The following is a 21,794-nucleotide window of genomic DNA, read 5'->3' as shown; positions in this document are numbered from 1 at the left end:
GAAATTCAAATTTCCCGCCTTGATGCTCGACACTATTATAAGAAAACTCACCGTGAACAGCAAGCAGACTCCCAGCAGACCGGTGTCGATGACCATACCGAAGAATCCGATGAGCAGCAGAGTCTTACGTCCAGCCTTCTCGACGAGGATCATCGAGACGAAGGTCATTAAGACGTTGACGACGCCGACGCCGATGGTGGCGTTACCGGCCTGGCTCTCGCTCAGTTGGGCCATCTTGAAGATCTTGGTGGAGTAGAACATGATCGCATTGATACCGGACAGCTGCTGTGCCAACATGATCATGACGGAGATGAAGAGCGGGATGCGCAGCGACGAGTTCATGATGAGCTCGGTGAGCGTGACCTGTGGCACCAGCTTGATGGACTCGTACTCGGCGCGCATCTCCTCCATCTCGTCGTGAACCTCGATCGTGCCGCGAAGCCAGGTCAGAGCTGCGGGTCAAAGAAAAATATTAACCATCCGTCCACGAGCATAACATAGGATAAATCGTGATCAAGGCTGATTGACTTACATCTCTGGGCATCCATGTCCTTTCCTCTGCTGAGCAGCAGGAACTTGGGACTCTCGGGGCAGAAGGGCAGAGTGATGACCTGAATGATGGCCGGAATGATGGTGAGACAGAACAGCCAGGGCCAGAGCTCGGGTGTACTCATGAACTTGCCGAGGATCTGGGCCACCAGGATGGAGATGGTGATGACCAGTTGGTAGACCGTACCGACCGCACCTCTCAGGTGCATCGGCGAGATCTCAGCCAGGTACATGGGCGCGAGACCGGCGTTCAGACCGGCGTTTATACCGATGATGAAACGACCTAGGATGATCAGTTCGAACGAGTTCATGGGTTTGGCCAGAGCCTCGAAGAACACGGCTGCCACGACGAAGATGTTGTTCAGCAGCAAGCTGCCCTTGCGACCGAAGCGATCGGCTGCCCAGCCGACTAGAGCACCACCTATCATACCACCGACGCAGAAGATGGCCACGGTTATCGCCCATGTTATGGTCACCTCCCCTTTCATAACTTCCGGGTCGATAACTTCGCCGCTGCGGTTGCCTTTTACCGCGCTGATCCACTCGCCGATCACCTGCGATTCGATTTGTTGTTGTGAGTTTACGATTGCATACTTTTTTAATACGGTAATGTGTATACATCACAGATGGAAAAACTTACCGTCTCCGGTGTGCTGACCACTCCTGTGTTGAAACCATGCTGGAAGGAAGAGCCCAGTGCCGCGGCACCAATAGCGAACGCCAAATGAGGATTGAATCCCTGAAAAGAGAAAAACGAAACATCCGTTAGACAAAATAACTGTTTTTTTTTAATAACTTTATTACTTTGTATTTAATAATCGGACCTATCAGATACATTCTTCTATTAACGTTGTAATAAGCGTGGGGCGCGACTGGGAAAAACGCGTCGAATCGATGCGTGAATTGATCTCGTTGATGCTAATTTATGGCGTCGCCTAGCTCTTTGGGCCAAATATACATAAGGTTATTATTATGTGCGATAGCGTGTAGATCCATTAATAACGGATCGCGCAAATATCTCGCGTGACGAGGCACGTGTCGTGGCGATTAAGATTTTTTTTGTCCCTCCTCGATTACACGATATTCGCTTTCGCTTATCATCGTCGAGTTCATTTGGCGGCGCGCTAATCGATTTCATTTATTTATACGCATATCGTTATGAAATTTTTAACGATCGCTTGTAGATGGAATCTTTGTTGGAGAGAATATAAAGACGCCGATTATGCACATAAATCCAGAAGTTACAAACTCTTTATATTCTTTTAAGGTTATCGATCGCTGCTCTAAAATAGTCCATTTAAGTCACACGTATCGTAATGTACTATTTACGTCCCATAAAAATAGATAAAGCTATAGCTCGCAGTCGAGCCGCGGCGTTTAAAAGCGTGTCTTGGAGTTCGATCCGTTCAGTTTTCAACAAACGCCACAAAAACCACCAATTCCACCTAATCTCAAAAAGATCGAAGATAAACACAGCTAAGGTCAACTCTCGCGATTGTGAAAAAAATTCCGAGCGTTCCTAGAATCCCGACGGCAAAATAATACTATCTGGTCAAAGTACACGCGGCGGTGCAACGAGAGCTGATAGAGAGAGAGAGAGAGAGAGAGAGAGAGAGAGAGAGAGAGAGAGAGAGAGAGAGAGAGAGAGAGAGAGAGAGAGAGAGAGAGAGAGAGAGAGGACCGTGTCTATACATTTTATCTCGTCCCGGCGACCTCTCGCCTTGACACGCGAAGCCGTATGATATAAACGCTGACGGGGGTGTGCTTCGCTGCTTTTCTCTCGCGGCCTTAGATACACGTGCGCGTCTGGAAGTAGGAGCCGACGGCACATCGATCGCGATGTGTGCTATATATGCTACTCGTGCATCTTGAGGAGGTCGATGAACTCTATAGCTGTGTGTAGGAATCTATAGACGCAATACGCGATCGGGATATTTTTGGAGCGACGATGCGCGAGCTTTTTAGTGAACGTGACGATAGCGCGAAATTTGAACAAGGAAAGATTATTCGTAGCTGTAGCTGCGTTGAATGCGGGTATTTCGTTTGGAATTCGATCGCGATGCGAATAACCGGAGATTAATCAAGTTATTTGTTTTGTCGTAAATCAAAGCGGTATTTGGATAGCGAACTATCAAAGTTACTTCCAGCGATAGCCGTTCAAGAAAATAATAATCATCGTAATAAATCAAAAGATTTGTCATCCGCAAGCTCATCAACGATCTTCCGCAAACAAAATTTCTCTCTATTTCTCAGCGAAATCTACATCAGCGAATTTCCAATCAAAGAAAAAGAATAATGCCAACGAGTCACCTCCACGCTATTGGCGAATGTAGGTAATTGTTGTTTGAGGAAAGCTCGGCATCGATCCGAACGACGAGCCTCCAACCTTCGTCGTCGTAGAGATACACGATACGAACGCGTACATAAACGGCTAATCTCGAGTTCGCGCGGTGACATAACCGTCACTATGCGCTACCAGCAGGTGTGGAACGAGTCGTATCTTTATGTGTGTGGCGGGAATACTGTGACGAAGTTTTTCCACTCTCTGCACTCGAGCTTCTTTTAGGCGCCCGTGTGGCGTCTGATTCCTTCCGCTTTTTCTCCCGTCGGTTCTCGTTAGAGACGGTGTACTTTGCGTTAAAGTTGTTTTTAATTTTTCCTCGGAGGGTTTGTAGGAAAATTTTCGCGATTATCTTGTGTAAATATGCGTAGGTACAGCAAATTTGCCTTTGAATACACGTCAGAGTTTCTCCCAACAATACGCGCGTCCGTTTCCACATTGTCACGGCTCACAATGTGTCCATACACGCGAACTTCGAAAATTTTCCTATTTATGTATACACCAACCTTGACTTCTACCGATTCATTGCAATATATGACAGAAACGTTTCGAATAACGATTCCGAGGCGGGCGAGCGACGCTGCATAGATAAGGAGAAACTCAATTTCGGCCGATTCTGCATAGAGCAAAACTGCGCAAAAGCTTATGTGGAAAAAAGCGCTTGACTCCGAATAACCGCACACTCCATCAGGTAATGTAACGTATCGACCGGCTGACCTCAGCGAGAAGATCGTAAAAAAGCCATGCATCGAAGTCATAAACGAATCAGCGCGACGACGAACGCGGATGAATCGCACACTGCATCAATCGCTGATGGGAAAAGACGCCGAGAGTTATAGAGGCATTTCTGTGCGTATATTCGTCGCTTGGTTGACGCGACTTTTACGCTTGATTTCGACATCACATGTCCGAAATCCAAACACGAGAATTCGTGGACACCTTCGCTTTTCGCTATCGCGCTGATTTTCGCGGCGGTTTATCGCTCGCTCGCCGTGAAACTCGTTTTTTTATGCGTTTCTTGTACTATGCTGAAAATCGAAATTTCGCATTCGTAAAATTATTTATTGTAGCGAGACTTCCTATCGCTAGAGAAGGAGAGAAATAAAGCCGTCGACTTCTTGACCAGAGTGAGCTTTTTTCGGTTTTATCGCTTCTTACAAGAGCACACGGCCTCGTTTTGATTCACAATTATACAAGCGTTGCTTAAACAACGACGAGGCGAGATCGAAGCTATCAAAGCATTGATTTACAGATGTAAACACGCTAATGACTTTGTTATGGTTATTCGCGATACTGACCAGACGTCGCGACGGTTGTGTTTATACACGCGTTTACTATCGCGACGATCGCTTGGGCGATGAAAAACTTTGAAATGGCAAACGGTTTTATACTGGACTCGAATCTCTCACAAAAGGCTAAAATACGCGAATCTCACACAGCCAGAATCGTCTCACGACACTTACTCTTATCGGCCTCTTGATGTACGGCATCTCTTAAAATTCTCGTCAACGGGTAAAATCCAAAAGAAAAACTTCACACTCTCCTCCCTCACACAACGATACCATAAAATATACAGTCCACACTTGAGCGTTACAATACAACATAAAAAATTCCAAGCGCGGCTACGCCACTGTGTCCTCTCTTTTTCGCGCGCGCGCACGATATTATATCGTCCGAAGAAAAACGCGCGACGATTTACAATACAAACGAGGAAAAAGAGGCCGCGCGAGTTACAGTGTTGTCTCCGACACCTCGCAGCACGTGCTAAAGACTGCCGGGTCGCTACCCTGTGTTCGGCTCTTATACGTGACGCCGGCGTTCCCTCCTTCCAGTCTCTCTCTCTCTCTCTCTCTCTCTCTCTCTCTCTCTCTCTCTCTCTCTCTCTCGTCGTTGTATCGCGTTTGTGTGTGTGTGTGTGTGTGTGTGTGTGTGAGCGCGCGACGCTTCTTTTTGGAGGGGAAGCGTGTAGCACGAGCTTAGCCGTTGTAAAATTAGAAGCGTTTGCGGTAGCTGCGTGGATTAAGAGAGCAGTACGGAGGGATGATGGCGTGATCGCTTTTTTGCGCGGACTCTGAGCGTGATTCGAAGGAAAAAAGAATCGCTTTTAAAGTCAGCGAGTAGTTTCTTACGATTTAGAATTTTCCGTCGGCTAAGCTCGTTAAAACGACGCTCGTAATCGTTACTAAATCTTTCGAGCGCGTAGTTCGAAGCGAATTAAAAATGTAGCTCGTGCATTGATTAACGATGTGTGCAACTGTACCGCTACCAATCAGCCGGTGGTAATAGATGCTAATTTGACGTCTTGCAAATTGTGCATTTCAATTTGTCGGATATACTGTACTGCGCGAAAAAAAAGAAGTGTGTATAGATACACTTCAGAGGCTTCTAAACTATCGACGCGACGCAAAAAGGTGCGAAAACCGCCGGCGGTAGTATATATGCTCCGCGCATACATCAATATATTCAGCGAGGAGATGGAAAGAGCGAGAAAAAACTCGTCTCGCGTCTATGCTAATCGTTGTCACACTATATATATATATATATACTGCGTATAGCGAATGGGCAGACTAATTGCAACCGATGACAAAGTGTATGCGGGGGCCCTCTGAGAGAGTAGTGTTGGAAAATTCTCAGTGGACACTTTTGACGCGTTTCTCGTTAGCGAGCCGACGCAGGAATAAATCTTTATGCTTAGTATTTCATTCATTTGGGAGTACAGTGTGTTTGGACATTTTCCGTTTATACTTTTTAAGTAGTTTTCAGAGTTACAAGCAGTGTAGGATAACGAAAACGTTAGCATAACGTACTAAACGTTTGCAGAACGTAAGAAAATGGGTTTCGTCTATCAATCGTCGAGAAACAAAAATTAATTCAATCAGTTCAATATGCAGACTGGCGTTATCTGAAAATAACTCCGATACGCGCATTAAACGGTTTTAAGTGTCCCTAATAAGCGCCGCGAGAAGTATCGCACACTCGTTTGAATCATTTTTTTTTTGGCCGGAATGTACGAGTGCTAATATGAAAATCGATCGCAAATATATGCGCACAATAAGTATATACAACCGATTGCGAGAGAAGGGTCGAAGTTCAATGTATGCTCCATAAACGTCACGTGAGTGGGACTCGTTATTTATATGACAATCATAATTGGCTGTATTATGATGATGAATTCTCTTAATTCAAGATTGAGAGTTTATAATGCGAATAGTCGTTATTTGGAGCGAATTCATTACGTTTCAATACCATCCACACTTTTATTCTTGCAACCTACACCAATTTATTTTAATTCTTTTACTTTGCCTTGTGATACTGTTAGAAATCGATTAAAAAATAAATCATCGCAAACTCCACAAACGAAACTCGTTTTATCAAACACGTTAGAGCTTCCTATAATCGTTTTGTTTGTTGTCCTCGAAATAAAAACACCGCCCTGATACACACAATCGGCAATTGCGTGCGTTCATCCGCGTGAGAATGTATTAAAGCTCGTATAAATTACAATTTACAATTTTCCTCTGCGTAAGCCAAGTGTGTCCCAGAGCACAAGTGACGCACAACAACGCACTCGTTGAAAGGCAAATTACGCGCACCTCTGCAAACGCATAGACGCCAGGGCGTGTTTGCAGAAAATCTTAGTCATCTTTTCCGCGAATCGTCGCTCGGTTTTATTGTATTTGGCGAAGAAGTTGTCTTTGAGATTGCGGCCTTATCTCTCGCGCTCATCGCCGCAGGAATTTGTCGAGTTGCATGTGTGCGTGTGCACGTTATGCAAAATTGAACTTTGGAATAATGTGCTCTTGATAAATCCAATGTTTCGTTGCTGATGTGCTGTGTAAAAATAGCAAACAAAAGTGTGTCAAACGCTGTCGTCTTTCGAGAGCTGATCGAGGTCGCATATTAAGCACTTAATACTGGGCACACGCACTGGGACAAAGAATTTTTAAGGCAAACATTCGTATGAACTCATTCACCCAAGCTTCCATCTGCAACTGAATAAAGCGTTAACCGCTTTTTTTTGACACACCCCGAAGTATAAGTAATTCGATCTTTTTGCCTAATTTTTTTTCTATATACACTCGAGTCGCCGCAAAATGTGACCGATCGCGTGCGCAAACACGCTCGAGCGACGATAATACATAATAAGCGTTATTTCGTCCGATAAGGGAGCAGCAGTTTTCATTTTCGGCTGATTCGGCGACTTCATCGAACCGACGTCAGCTTCGTAGACGAGCGTGACTTCGAACGCACGCGACTGGCAGGGCGGATTCACACGGTTGAATGATTTATTTTATTACGATGACTTTTCGCTTTTTTCAGCGACGATAGACGGAGTAAAGTAGCCGTGTTAAAACACGGAAGAGTCGCTTTACTTTCGCTTTTTGCTTTTTACAGTGATAGACTTATGGATTGGATAGCTGAGCGTGTATTGTATAAGCGGCGGTGTGTTGGAGAGTGGAAATGCGATCGTTTTGATGAGTTTTCAGAAAGTTTGCGCACCGGCTGTTGGGGAGGAAACTGTTGCGGTGTATATTTTTTACTTTTTATTACTTTATTTTACCGTTTGCAAAAGTTATACATTAAATTTTCATTCGCGAAACTGATTTTAACGCCAGAGACTGCAGAACACATGATATTTCTCACGTAACCAGTTGGTAGAGATAGGGAAAAAGAGCTTGAGCCCTTATATATATATATATATATATAGCCTCTCAGTTGGGTTCATTATTTATGTGAAAATTTCTTTCCCTGATAATGATCGTTTGGATCTGTACCTAATTATCCGTAGCTTAAGGGTACGAAACGACTTTGAATAACGAGAACTCATAAAATTCAATTTCCGAATTTCAATCCTGACGCGCGACGTTTTATGAAAACGCCCGTTTTAACTTACCACGTACACAGATCTCGTATTTCTCTAAATTAATTAAATTTATGCTAATTCATTCCAAAACTTACAGTTACTACAATCCATCATAGCACACAATCATCCGAAACACATCGCCTTCATAACTCAGCAACGAATCACTCGTTTTACATCACCGGCTGTAGTTCAACCGCGAAGACGAGCCGTGACACAGAAAAAGCCGGCAGCGGCGATAATGGAAATCGGTCAAACCAATTTGCCCGTCAATTTCGTATATTCCCCGGTCAATGAAATAATTCAACGTCTCCGAGAAAATACCCCCTCCCTTCCGTATTCTCTGTCAGTAAAAAATATATATATATATATATATATATATATATATATATATATATATATATATATATATATATATATATATATATATCACGAGTGTGGGACGCTTGAACGAGCTTTTTCCTCCGACGCGTCGCACATTATACGACGTTCAAGGTCTGTCAACGCTATCATTGGCTGTATGCTCGTTGAGCTCCATCGAACGGTTGAATACGTGGGTGTGTGCGATATACATAATGGCGGGGTGTTATTGTATAATATTAGTGGACAATGCCTAGGACGAGGAGTCGGTGGTATGAGGGACGTATGCAGAAGTATAGGTGGTCTAGTTTCCGAGTATTGTTGATGATGCGAGTTTTTTTTCGAAAGGAGATTCAGATAAGGGCTGTATTATTGTCATGTATTTCGATACGGCATTAAAGACAGGCTATATTAATTCCTATCGCCCGCATAGAGCGATGTCAAGGTTACGATTAATTATTGATACAGAAGCACGATGCAGTCTCGCACCTATAAAAACTCGATAACGCTCGAAATCGAATATCGACGCGCTTCCCCTCAGGAAAACTGTCTAACAGCTTTCGCGAAGGTCGCAAGCGCGGAAAGAAAACAGGAAATAAAAAAAAAACGCGCGACGCGTCCTCTCACGCCCCCAACGACAGCATAGCCTCGTTCATCTACGCGCACGCGATGATAACGTAATTGCAGCACACGCAGACGCGGTACGTGTGCTTACTTTTGAACGACCATTAGAGCTGCCCTTCGTCGTTATCTACTGCTCTTGCGCGTGATAGGCGCTCTCTCTCTCTCTCTCTCTCTCTCTCTCTCTCTCTCTCTGTTGTTTGCGAGGTCGGAAAATGATGTTTGAGGTGATCTCGACCACGGCGAGTTTGGATTTCGTTATTTATTTTATGCGATATCTATGGTATGAATGTCGGGTGTCTGTATGATCGTTAGTGCGAAAATATAAGAAAAATAGGAGAAAGATCGGTTTGGTTCCGATCGATTCGATACTGTATCTTCGAGCTCGAGCTATGACTGCGTAACGAGAAGTACGTATTACGTCATCTCGGATGAAAGTGTTTGTTTTGACCTCACATATAGCGAGAGATGCGGAAGATGTTGTTACACATTAATGCAATTCTCACACAGGGCGATGAACGAGGTGAGTATCCGTATCTCGAAGATAGATCGATTCGCATAAGTACAACAGTTTGAAAAAAAATTCTCGCTCGAGATTCGAGGCGCTTCATTAAACTTCACCTACGTCTCGATACGATTTTCCAGACACCAAGCGACAATTTGACATTAAACATTGCTCGCAATCAAACTGACGTTGCTGCAGCCCAGCGCAGCATAAATAACGAAGCGACACGTCAAGATCAATCGACGCGACAATAAACCGAGCGTCCCATGCATAAACTCGGCCTCGCTTACTCATCGACAAGTGCGCCACATGCAAATAAGCCTCTCATATTCTTACGCCACTATAATTCCAGCTGTGCAACGATTTCACAAGATCGACCGTGTAGCAACGGCCTCTATTCAAAAAAGTCCCCTTCCCCTACTAGCGGTCCCCAAAAAAGAAAGGAGGAAACGAGGGGACGTGAAAAGAGGCACGTCTGCGCTCAGACTCGACGCTATTGGTCGGCTAAGGGCGAGCCTCCAGACGCTGCGCTTTAAAAACCGTCGCCGGCGGTGAAGACACACGTGCTCGCGATCACGCTGCAGACGTTGGAATTTCGATCTGGCTATTATTGTACGCGTGAGCATTGCGTCTACGCGTTCTAGATGGGCACATTTTTCCGGGAAGCGTGTATGGAGCTGAGGTAGTTCGTTCATTGATGCTTCGTGGAAACGAGAGCAGTTATTTTCAAAGTGGATGTATTAGAGGATGAGGTGTATCGTCGTTGAGCCGTTAATCGAAGCGGGGATTCTGAGATCGCGTGCGCGAGCTTACATTTTTGCAGGAATATATACAGTTTTCGATATTAAACTGGAATTCATCAAGATAACGAAACACTTTTTACGTCAAATCGCCTTGAATGTATGCTCACTACATTTATCGGCTTTGCAAACGTTACGAAACTTCCAGTCAATTCAATATTCGATCGGTTGTTTCAGCTGCTTGACGATTTAATTAAAATTTTAATTATTCGATAAAGCCAATCAAGATGACAGCTTATCAGTACAAGATACGCGCTTGAGTACACATGCTATAACATTCCTTATAATTCAATTGCGCTGTACATCAAACCACCGAATCGAACAAAAATGTTCATCAATCCAAAAGCGATACACTCGTGACTCGAGGAAAAGAAAAAATCTCTCAAACACGCGAAACGTTACAAAGTTAATCGACTTCGCAGCGTATACACTCGCTCGAAAATTCCGAAAAGCCTACGCCAATGCACAGCTCGCGATATCGGCCTGTTTCGCAAGCTGAACACTCGCGTTTCCCAACACACCGAGCTCGCGTCCGTTACATCTGTCGAACCCGGCTATTCATTCTTTTACGCAAAAAAAAGAAGCGAGGAAGCCCCCGAGGCATTATAATCCGAGCATTGTGCGTGTACACAAGCCCAGCGCAAAGAAAGAAGAAGAAAGAAAAGAAAGAAAAGAAAGGATATTATATACACAAGTCGCATAGAAAACGCGCGGACGAGTTATTGTACACGAGAGAGCCCCCTTCAGAGGTGTGACGCTCGTGGAGAGCAGCGATTGGTCGCTCGTTGGAGGCTCGACTCGCTCGCGCGAGTCGTATAAACTTAGCCGCAGCTGGTATGCGCGGTGTCTGGCTTTTATACGACTACTCGTGTATAAATACGAATTGGAAGGAGAGAATTTCGGATGGTATATGCTACACGGTGCGCAGAGTGTACATGTACAGGGTAGACGACACGTGCGTTGGAATTTAGTTTGGGAGGTGTGTCTGGTATAATATACTGTTGAGACCAGGAATTTCACGAATCGATTCTTGGAAGGAATTTCCGGCTCTTCTTTGGAAGGATTATCCTTATGGGCGTATGAGTGGCTCGGATGGGGAACTTATGAGTGTGACTGGCCTTGATCAGTTCTGGGTAGTCTAGAATTTTCGATTAGGCGCAGGAGTGCTGCATTTTCAGAATTTTCGATTGATTTATATTATATATGATTTTCTGAATTAAATATGATAATTTTTAAATCTATACTTTTATTCATTTATTCGATATGCGATTCAAAATAAATTTGATGATTGCCTTCTTTGATCGTGGACAAGGGTCATAGTAAAACAGCCTTAACAGGCTGCGAAAGCTGCTTGAACAGACGAATAAACGTATCCGCACGTTTCTCTCCCTCTCTCTTTTGGCGCGACTCGCTTTAATAGTCAGGGAACGTACAGCGTGTTTTCGTCCCGAGCAGCTATTTTTAACAACAGTTTCGCGAGAGATACCCTCACCATCGCCATCGGCTTTCCGATGACCAATGCCCTCTGCAAAGGATAAGCGTCGTCGATTTTTTTGCGATTCTTCATCCGCGTTCCAAGAGTCAAATTTTTTCCTCGTTTTTGGAGCCGTTTCTCGAAACTTGTTTCACAGAGATAAGGCTGTTTGTTTGGGCGTATGCGAAGTTATTTTTATGTGCTGCATAAGTTATCGTTGGACGGATGCATTTTTAGATATTTTTTTAAGTGTCGTTTATGAGAAGACTTAAATGTTGAATTTTATAGGGTGTGCTGCGACATTAATGCAATACTGTCAAAATTGCTACTTCAAAGTGATTATCTTACACTGATTTTACGCAGATCTCTAGATCTGCCAGCGTTTTCGGAACGCATCGCATTGCATATAATAATATAATTTTTTAATTAAAAGTTACTGACTGTACACTGAGTTTGTGTTACAAATAAAACTGTACACTGAGCTTGTCTTACAAATAAAAATTTCTTCACAGTAAGTGAAGAATTTTTGGATTAAGAAATTTTCGCGCGATTTGCCGCACCGTCGGTAAAAAGTTATCGACCGAGTGCAGAAACATTCAAATATCTTAAAACTTAAGAATACTCCACGTCTCGAGTAACCCGCTACCCAGCGGAGAAAACGTTTTTTGTTTATTATGATTAATTAATTGACTAACTTTATCACCGTTAATCAAGTTTCAGCACTTCAGCAATAACTATTAAGGAATGTTTGAGGAATAATTAAGCAATTAAAATTAAATAATAACGACGAATTTCAATATCGTCGATCGACCTGAAAGTGCAAGGACATCTTATCCTTGAGCAGCAGTATTCAGAATAATCAGAAAGTAAGTTTCATCGTAATAATATAATAAACCTAAAAGCTATTAAAATCAACTCATCTGAGCTATTTTCTTTCAGAAGCGGATGTGCTTACAATCGTCGAGAGCCTGCAAACCTAAGCTCGTCTAGTCTCCAACCGACAATAGTGAAGCTAGTGCGACCGACAACCTAGTCCTTTGTAAAAAAGATGAAAATTTGTAATAATAATCCGAGCTACTCGCATTTGACAAGGATGGCACCGCGTCAGGAGTACGTACCTTGGCGGGAACAACGCGACTCAAATTCAATTGAGGATATTGAGATCCAATCGAGGATATTTCTCGATGAGAATCCCGGTCAGGAGATAGAGGATGAAGATTTAGAAGATGAAGAGTCAGAAGACAACTATTCGTCGGATGAAACGACTTTGATAGCAAGCGAGGGAACTAATACAAGTATGAACGAATCGTTGACACATGCCCGGGGACCTGGCGGCTGATACCGATCGTAATCGAAGAGACACAAGAGACCAGACAGGAGCGCGTGAGGAGGGCGTCAACTTTTCTCCCAGTGATAGTGATCCCGTTATTTACATAATAAGATTATGGCTAAATCGCCAATTCAGAAATAAGCCTTCTACAGTTGAAGATAAGACGGACTCGTTATTTTGACTACCTGATCTTTAGGGATCAGGCAAAATTTCATGACACCGTTACGCAATTGGATGAGAAAAAGAAATTTATGTTGCATGATTTAAATATTTTTCCAGCGAACGGGGAACTCCGTGCGAAACGGCTCGTTTTTCCTGATTCGGGGGTCAGAGGTGAATACTTGAACTCGGGGGTCATCGGCTTTGCGTTGGATTCACGACAGTTTGTTTAGCAATGAAAATACTATATCCCCTCAAAAACATTTAATTTTGAGTTAGTGTAGTTCTCAAAACTTGGTTTTTGTTCCTTATCGACTTTTAACAGCTGAAGTTAATTTTTACTGTGCACTATTGTCTAGCGATTACAAGAGGGGCAATCATTAATCGGTATTCTCGTTGAAGTGTCATAATTGACAAAGATAGATTGGCATGATGAATTGCAGTGTTTCTATTTTAATGGTCTTAAAGATAGACGTGCATTGTGTATTGTGCATTGTGTCGAGCATACTTTGAGCAAAAAGTGTAATCAGATTGTTTCAGCTTTGTAGCTTTGCAGACATTTTTTTGGCAAAAAAAAAAAAAAAAATCTAAATTGTAAACTTGTTAAAAACTCTGTCAATCTAACTTTCACAGCATTACAGAGTCATCAAAAGCTTTTAGAAATAACTCAAACTTTTTTACGACTATTCTCCTTTCCCTCTACTCTACTCAAAAATTCTGCTAAGAACCTCCCACCTCGTCCAATTAAAAATTCACTACCTATTATCCAACTCGCCAAAAACCTCAGGCTATACAATCTCTTCCCCAGCGTAACACACCGACTAATGCATTTCATAGTATCCTCGAGAAAGCGATTTCTCTTTCTGCTTATGTCCATAGGTACAACTACACCAGGCCAATGATCGATGAGCGCGACGCTCCGTTCATTCTAGGTCAAGAAAAAAAATGACACGAGATACATATAGAGGGGCTCGACTGCTGCAGTCTAGTGCGCGCCTCGGTGATTCCGCAATAACGGAGGCGTGAAAAATCGAGTTAAAATTTTTTTTTTCACGAATTTCCGTAACAGTTAGATCTTTGATGTATTCCGCGCGAGCTAATGTTTATGCAAAGCAGAGAGAGATACGTCTCAATGTGGGAAGAAGCTTTATCTGCCTGGCCAAAGAGAGAGAGAGAGAGAGAGAGAGAGAGAGAGAGAGAGAGAGAGAGAGAGAGAGAGAACGTCGACCCTAAGTCTCCCGAGCGGATGTTAGCGACATTTTACGAGTTATGCGCGTTTGGAAGTAGATGATAAAGAAGAGGAAGATACTGCAGAGGGTCAAGGATGTAAGTGAAGTGAAAATTTCATTTGTGGAAATTTTCTAATTTTGCGATTTTCATTTCAAAATTTACAAGGATTGAATATTCACGAGAAGGCTTTTACGCAACGACTTTGAAGATAAACTTCGTTATCTCTTGATAATTCAATCTTGATTATAACCAAAATTCAATCTCGATAAAAGTAAAATAAAAATTTGCTATCTAATAATTATAAGATCACGTTAGACCGCAAAACTCTAACCCAAATAACTTCGCCTCGTTATAAAAAAAGAAATTCACTTTCAACGCGTACTTCCATCCGGCGCGTCGACGGGCGGACTCGTGACCGCGTAGGCGTGTGGATTACCTTTTTCTCTCAATGAAAAAAAGAAATAAAAAAACTATAGAGGCTCGAACGCGTGACGCCGTGATGTCGGCGAGTGTATTTTAAGCCGTTGTACTCGAGCTCCGGAAAACGCGAAGCAGAAAAAATTCCGAACATGTTGCGCCTATCGTTTTTCATTCCTCGTCAGTTTGTACTTTAATTATTTAGTATACATTTTTTTAAGACTTCTACACTGATTAGGGTGCAATGCTGCACTTGGAATTACAAAATTCGACCGAGTTTTTCACCAGACCGTCGAGTCTCCGACCAAGTCGACCGGCCTTTATAAATACAGATGTGAAACGTTGTGTTATCGATGCTTTCTGTTTCGAAACTCACACATGGCATGTTTTTCGCGACGCGATAAGATGTCTCTTTCGCTTCGTTTTTTGCAGGTTAATTCATCGATTGCGTAAATCGAACGACAAAGATTTGTTTTGCTAAAAAAAAAGGCATCAGCTATTCATCGAAATCGAATGCTAATTTTCCTTGTGTATAAATTTCGATTATCTCCGCGGCTTCTGAATTATAACAAGTTTCGCGTTGGCCAATTGAAGATAAAATTCGTTTCGTCGCTGAATTGCATCAGGCGATTAAAAAAATGTGTGCATGCTAATGGTGATCAACGCCTGTGGCTAAGAGCAATCATTACTTTCACATTACGAGCTGAGTGGATCCGAAAAAAAATAGACTCCACGGAAAATTGTTCAGTCCAAAAATCGAACGGCGTAAGCTTGCTTCCGAGATTTTCAGCGTTTAGAGTCCGGCGTCTAATTAACAGCGACTTGACGTCGTAAAAAGGTGCCAATACCAAGGTTTACAATCGATCGTAAAAAAAACCAGCCGTATATTTACAAGCTACATACTCGCACGAAGTACAAGACAAACCATTGTCGTTACATAAACGCTCTCATTGTGCCGAAACAAAAGGCACTTTTTGCGCCAATTACGTCGGCTAAGGTCGGCCAGAAGAAAATGGAAAAATTGCAGCGAGGTGTCAGGTGCGCGACTCGAGTTTGCTAATTAAAATGACAAAACTCCAGTGGAAGCGAGCTGCTGCTGTTTGCTGCGATGAGAGGGAAATCGAGCAGCGACGCGATGCTTCACCCCTTTTACTCGTGCGAACGAGTGCTTTTGATAAAGTTATAACGAGCTTCATGCGCCGATTAGTTTATTCGATCGTCTTCGCGCTCACTTCGTTTTCTGACTTTGATTTTGTACACTTTAGGAAATCGACATTGTTACACCACGACTTTGATTTCGATTACACGTATACGTCTTTGAATATAAATAAAAAATAAACGATCGCGGATTTAATCTTCGAAATAACGTTTAAATTCGGAGCAAAATAGCTGTTAATCGTGTGAAGCGTCGCCTCTCAAGCTGGACTAATCTACATCCATTTGGCGGGAAAATTTCGAACGCTCCCAGCGTTTCCCTACACGCCGAGACCTCACCGATAAACCCGACGACGGCTCGGCGACCGGCTGGAGTGTTTTTTGTCGGCATAGATAAAATTTCGCTTTCACTTGATAATTTGGAGGCCAATAGATGAAACCACCACGAAGATACGCTGTTTTTCCGGTATGTACCACACACTGCATCTCTCACATCGTGTATCGAACTACAAAACTTTCCTATAAAAATCGAATCAGCCGCGCCGCTAGAGAAGCAAGAAAAAATTTACCTGCAAATTGTATCTGGCCTTGCCGGTCGTCTTCTTATTCTTATCCATGGCGAACTTTCACTAAAACCGCGCTAGGTCCCAAGAACTGAAGTCAGCGTATGAAAGAAACAGACTAAACTCCCATAAAACCCGGCAACGACGACGACTGAGTATAGGAGCTCTCGCAGGAGAAAAGTGCGGCCGCGTGGAAGGTCGGAGCAAAACTGACTCTGCTGCTCTTGCAGCTCTCGATTGATACTTTCGCGGTGCCGCGAGACTAGCTGGCTGGTGCGCGGGAGTATAGAGCGGTATGGGCCGCCGAAAAAAAGTGCCGCCGCCGACAGATGAAACCCGGTGAATTCGAGGCCGGCGATTGGCCGACGCGCGAGCCTCCGTCACTGTCTCTCTCTCTCTCTCTCTCTCTCTCTCTCTCTCTCTCTCTCTCTCTCTTACTCGCTCTCCTGCGTGCGTGCGGAGAGTGTGTATATAGCAGCAGACGCGGTTTGTCGACTACTGAGTCTCTCTGTGTATATAGGTATTAAGTACACGTGTGGGGATCACGAGGAGGGAAGGGGTTATGCGCTGGAGCTTGTTCAGACTGATGTGTATGTGTGTACAGTGGTGGGGATCGATGCTGATGATGATGATGTTTTAATGTTTTGTGGATTTTCGGGGATCGTAGACGATAAGCTGGGCGTTGGAGATTGGGTAATGCGTGGGGGAATCGAGCTTTTTTGGAGAAGTTGGTGGTCGATTTTGGAGAAAATCCTGTAGTGTATAATATATAGCCATATAAAAGAGATTTTACATTTCCCTGTTCTCACAGGCGCAGAGGTACTGTCGTTTTAAAAGCAGTGAAATTCAATCCGTTTTTGCCGTCTGTCGCTCGCGCTTAAAAACCGGTACGTATCCCCTCCCCATCAGTATTCAGTGACAGTCTGGTTCGGAAAGACGTATGAAAATTTTTCTCGTCTCTCATGCACGCGTAAGGGCTCGTTGGGGGTGGACGAACGCTGAAAAGCGCAGTTTTGCACGTTGAAAAAATAAAACTTCGTTCCGTTATTGAGTCGAGATTCGCATCGTACAATGCAGAGAACAGTCGTCTATCTAGTATCTACAAAAGAGCAGAAATTGAGCAAAACAATGTCCGTCATCAACGTTCACAAATCTCTTGGAATCATCCAATTATATATTTTGTGTGCGATGGGAAAATTGAGCGTTCGTCGCTTCACTTCCGCCTGATGTGTGTACACCGCTCGTAAGAGTCGTACACGTGCGCAGTGAGGCTCTAAAACATTTTATACGACGAGTCGTGACCCAATTACGGCTGCCATCGATAACGAGCGTTTCAAAATCGATCGAATAGATCGGAAAATAAAAAAATAAGAGAGAGAGAGAGAGAGAGAGAGAGAGAGAGAGAGAGAGAGAGAGAGAGAGAGAGAGAGGCTACGCCTCCCACTTTGTCAGCGAGTAAGCACCGGATGAGACTGTTAATGACACTGACTGTCACGAGCCCACAATTTTGCAATTACGTGCCATATATTGAACCTAACAGTATACGTATACATGCACTCGATGGGAGAGACGAGCTGACCTCTTCGTGACTGTGTATAGGAGTAGTAATATAGTACGAGCAGATGTTCTTGTTTTTCGCGGATGACACAAGTATAGCTATAAGATATTTCTTGGAGGTATGTATAAAAAATGAAACTGAAGGAAGTTTCCTTTGTGCATAATGGGAAGTTGAGGAAGTGCAATGATTGCTCCGTAAAAGAAGTATAATGTGCGCAAATTGATGTGGATTACCATGAACTTGTTAGATGAGGAACGCCTTATTCGAAGAAGTTATAGTACGTAAGCTGAGCTTGGACTAATTATCGCCATAATTGCGTAATTTTTTTGCGTATTACGAGTTATTTATAGCTAATATATTTCCAACTCTAATTATCACAACGAGCTATTATTAAATTAAAAATATACGATTCTTTACAAAAAATGCAGCGACGATATATTTTTTTAATACAAGGTTTGTTCGTAATTGGCGCAAATTGTTTCAAGAAGAGTACAGAAACGATGGCATATAAAATTCTTGTAATTAGTTTTACTCGAAACCTTGTTCTTTGTTGACAACGAGATAACTTCGTTACACAATTTACCAAGCCTCGTTGTCGCTAATGTAAATAGTACCGAGATTCAATTCTTGCGTGAGTTTTTTATCAAAGCAGCTATTATAAGTGATGTTTTAACGCTCATGAACTGTAAATACGATTACACGATGCGACATAAACGAAAAGTTTCCGCGGATTCAAAATTAATTCGAAATTTGTGCGCACACACCCTGATAACTTTTTTCATCGCCGAGATTTATCACGAGAATCACGCGATGTTCGTATTTTTCTCTAAGTATATAGAGTAAAAGCGAAGCGAGTAATAAAGTTTACGTCTTCATCAGCTTTTCTTCGGCAGCGATATACCGCGCGAATATAGCAGCATGCTCGAGACGACAGACGTTTATGCGGGCTGTTATATGGTAGCAGACGTCTCTAATGTGATTTTTTTCTATTTACAGAAGTTTTATCCGCTATGTGATAAATGAAAGATTTGCGTATGGGCCAAGTAAGCGTAGGATAATTTTTTATGTTACGTACATAAAGAAACTTATGTCACAGAAGATAAAAAGTTGGCAAACATTAATTTAGGGTCTGAACAGGACGTTCATATTTATTCCAAGAATGTAATAACTGCGTAAACTGTGTACGCCGAGTGTCTATGAGTCATGCGACTCACTAATATTATCAAAGGGCGTGTTTCCTCAGTTCGTTGACTCATGCGAGTACACACAATTTTTACCAAACTCTGGTACACGCACTTTCATGAATAGGCTAACTATAAAACTCTACGCCACACACGCGCCTACTCTAAGTATACGAGCTGTATACAGTTATTATTATATATTTTATCTAATGTATAACAGAGCTCACGCTCATCAATCCTCAGTTTAATTTCCCACGCAATCGTCCTTAATACGACAAAAAATTCAAAAATAATGACTGTTAGCACAGGCCATTATACCCATCTAACTCAGTCTGAAATTCCGCCTCGAGGGAGACTAAAAATCAACAAGAAAAAAAAAGCAAGATGTAGAGCCGGACGGCGCATGGACGAATATATATTTCATGCTCAAACATTCGCCTCACCCGCCGTTGAAAAAAGCACGATATTGTTCCCCCAAAAAAGGCTTATCGGTTGTTCGTTCCTACGTAGAAGCGTCCCGTAGTGATACTAGATTTTAAAAATGCGATTATGAAATTCGTGTGTGTAAGACGCATTGTTTGTTCAGTGAATGGTTTTTTTAAAACGTTAGATTATGGTCTAATCTATGAAATAATATTTGATTACTTCAAAACTTTCATTCGGGAATATTCAGCGGTAATAATAATACAGCGGTTCGAACGCGCGTGTCTCCCTAGCGCACGAGTATTAAGCCGAGAGATAGCAGAGAATCGTTTGATCGATATTTCAGACGCGTTAAGTGCTGGGGTTTTAGGAAGCTAAGCTCGATCTGATAAAAAAAGAAGAAACAACACGTAATAGTCAATATTATAAGCATCAATAAGAGAAGACATTGTTTTAGCCAAATTAGCCGAAGCAGTATTGTATTTTTCTAAAAAATAAAGTGTTTTGTTGAATAAAAAATACAATTTGCAGCATTGTTCTACGCATCGAGCTATTGCATCGAAACACTGCATTACTTATGATACTAATGAAAGAACAAAAGAGTGCAGAGAACAAGATGCTCTTTTCATTGTTATGACAAAGCAAATAATTTCTTACACATGATTGTTTCCATACGCGACAAGAACAGAATAAGTTGGCGAACTGTGCAAGAGTTATATGCGTAATGACACATGATTAGCGCCATTTATCATCGATTATAACGCGGGAAAAATCGCTTGATAGTGGTGAGCTTGTCAGATATTGGAAAAATGACGTTGAATAATTATGAAGGATTCCGCGTGGAATATAAAAATACTTTGTTATGTTGACTTTGTGGCTGCAAAGATTACAAAAACTTATAATTTTTTTTCAAACTGATTACACGTGCAAAAACCGCATTGAGTTATTCTCAAATCTGTCGAAATCACGTCGCAAGCTCGTGAAAGCTTCGAATATGTTGAGTGACGGTATCGTGATCGCATTCGCGCATTGTTATTTCACTGCGTTTCTGCGGAGATACAAAAGTGACCACTAATTAATATCTTCCTTATCGCGCATTGTTGAGATGAATGTCGACCATTCGTCATTTTCTCATGGACGCATTCACCATGATCTCTCGCCCCTTTATAGGTTTGTATGCATATATAATATTTTTAAATAATAATTTATAGATAAGTATCGATTAATCACAAGTTAGAATTTTTATAATATCGATCAGTGCAAAAAGCTATACGAGAACTCAGTTAACTAGAACTTTCAACGCCGTTAAAACATTCCATAATTTTTTTCAAGCTCGAGGCGATCGCTCACAATCGATAATTCTTCGATATTAATATCTCTAAATAAGGCGAGTGGAAGAACCGAGACCCTAACTCCAGTAGGAATCCGTACGAAGATTTCCCGATTCCGAAGCAATATATTCGCTCAACGAATATCTCTGCTGCATCCTTATCCGCTCGAGGGAATAAGGAATCGCAGGTAAGACGTCGAGCGAGGGAAGGTCGACCGACCCAATTCGCATCAAAAGCCTCGAACCAGATTCCTTCGTTCGCCGACCGAATTCGATTTCCGCGTACATGCCTGCGAGTGAGCAGGTGTGTGTTACAAACGCAAGTGTACGCGACGACAAGGATGTCCGCGAGAAATTAGAAAGCGCGTGCGGTATTCGCTAGGGGAATCGAAGCTCGCTTCGCTAATATAGTTGGTATGAGTTGCGAGGAGTTGGTTTAATCAGTTTTGCGAGTTTTTAATCGCGAAAGTATTAGATTAATTTGGTCGTGTAAAAAGAGCTGTGGTTCTTGTGTAGTTTTAGGTGGTCGAGGAGATTACAAAACGATTTTATCGGTCGATCGTATGACATCATACATGGATTCCTTATTATTTGAGATTTAATCTACTTGGATTGGCGCCGCGTTTGCTTTTATCGCGCTTCAGTAGCGTTTATTGATAAATCATTACGCTTCTGAGACTCTCGAGAGAGAGACACGTCTTTATCGTAAGACTTTTCGTTGACATTCCGAGTTTTATATAAAGACGTTCATCCATATATAAAAGATTAATGGTTCGTTAAAAAAGTACAATAACATTTTCAACTCACTGCATCCTTGTCTGCGTGTATCCGCTTGAAAATTAAGAACAAAAGAGGCTATGTTAGTATACAAGATTATTATGCGTTAGTAAGATTAAAATGTAGCAAGACTTTATCTAATAAAACTACCAAAACTACT

General features: G+C 42.4%; 1 protein-coding gene across 11 annotated transcripts in view; it reads right to left on the bottom strand.

Moving 5' to 3' along the window:
* LOC100118965 (solute carrier family 2, facilitated glucose transporter member 3) overlaps positions 1-21,794 on the bottom strand; it is a 47,475-nt gene that overhangs the window by 3,447 nt on the left and 22,234 nt on the right. For 5 of the 11 annotated variants that reach the window (XM_032598988.1, XM_032598986.1, XM_031933638.2 and 2 more), the window contains 3 exons: positions 1,190-1,288; positions 533-1,103; positions 52-452 (listed from right to left, as the gene is read on the bottom strand). In XM_032598988.1, coding sequence (XP_032454879.1) covers positions 52-452; positions 533-1,103; positions 1,190-1,288 — 1,071 coding nt within the window. Of the gene's footprint in view, positions 1-51; positions 453-532; positions 1,104-1,189; positions 1,289-4,353; positions 4,677-16,371; positions 16,658-21,664; positions 21,689-21,794 lie in introns of those variants that run through there. The other 6 variants (XM_016990336.3, XM_016990335.3, XM_016990338.2 and 3 more) reach the window with 3 other exon arrangements.

The sequence above is a fragment of the Nasonia vitripennis genome, chromosome 1 (assembly GCF_009193385.2).
Source record: "Nasonia vitripennis strain AsymCx chromosome 1, Nvit_psr_1.1, whole genome shotgun sequence".
Lineage (NCBI taxonomy): Eukaryota > Metazoa > Arthropoda > Insecta > Hymenoptera > Pteromalidae > Nasonia > Nasonia vitripennis.
Note: the sequence above shows the minus strand (reverse complement) of the source record. Positions and strands in the feature narration are given on the sequence as shown.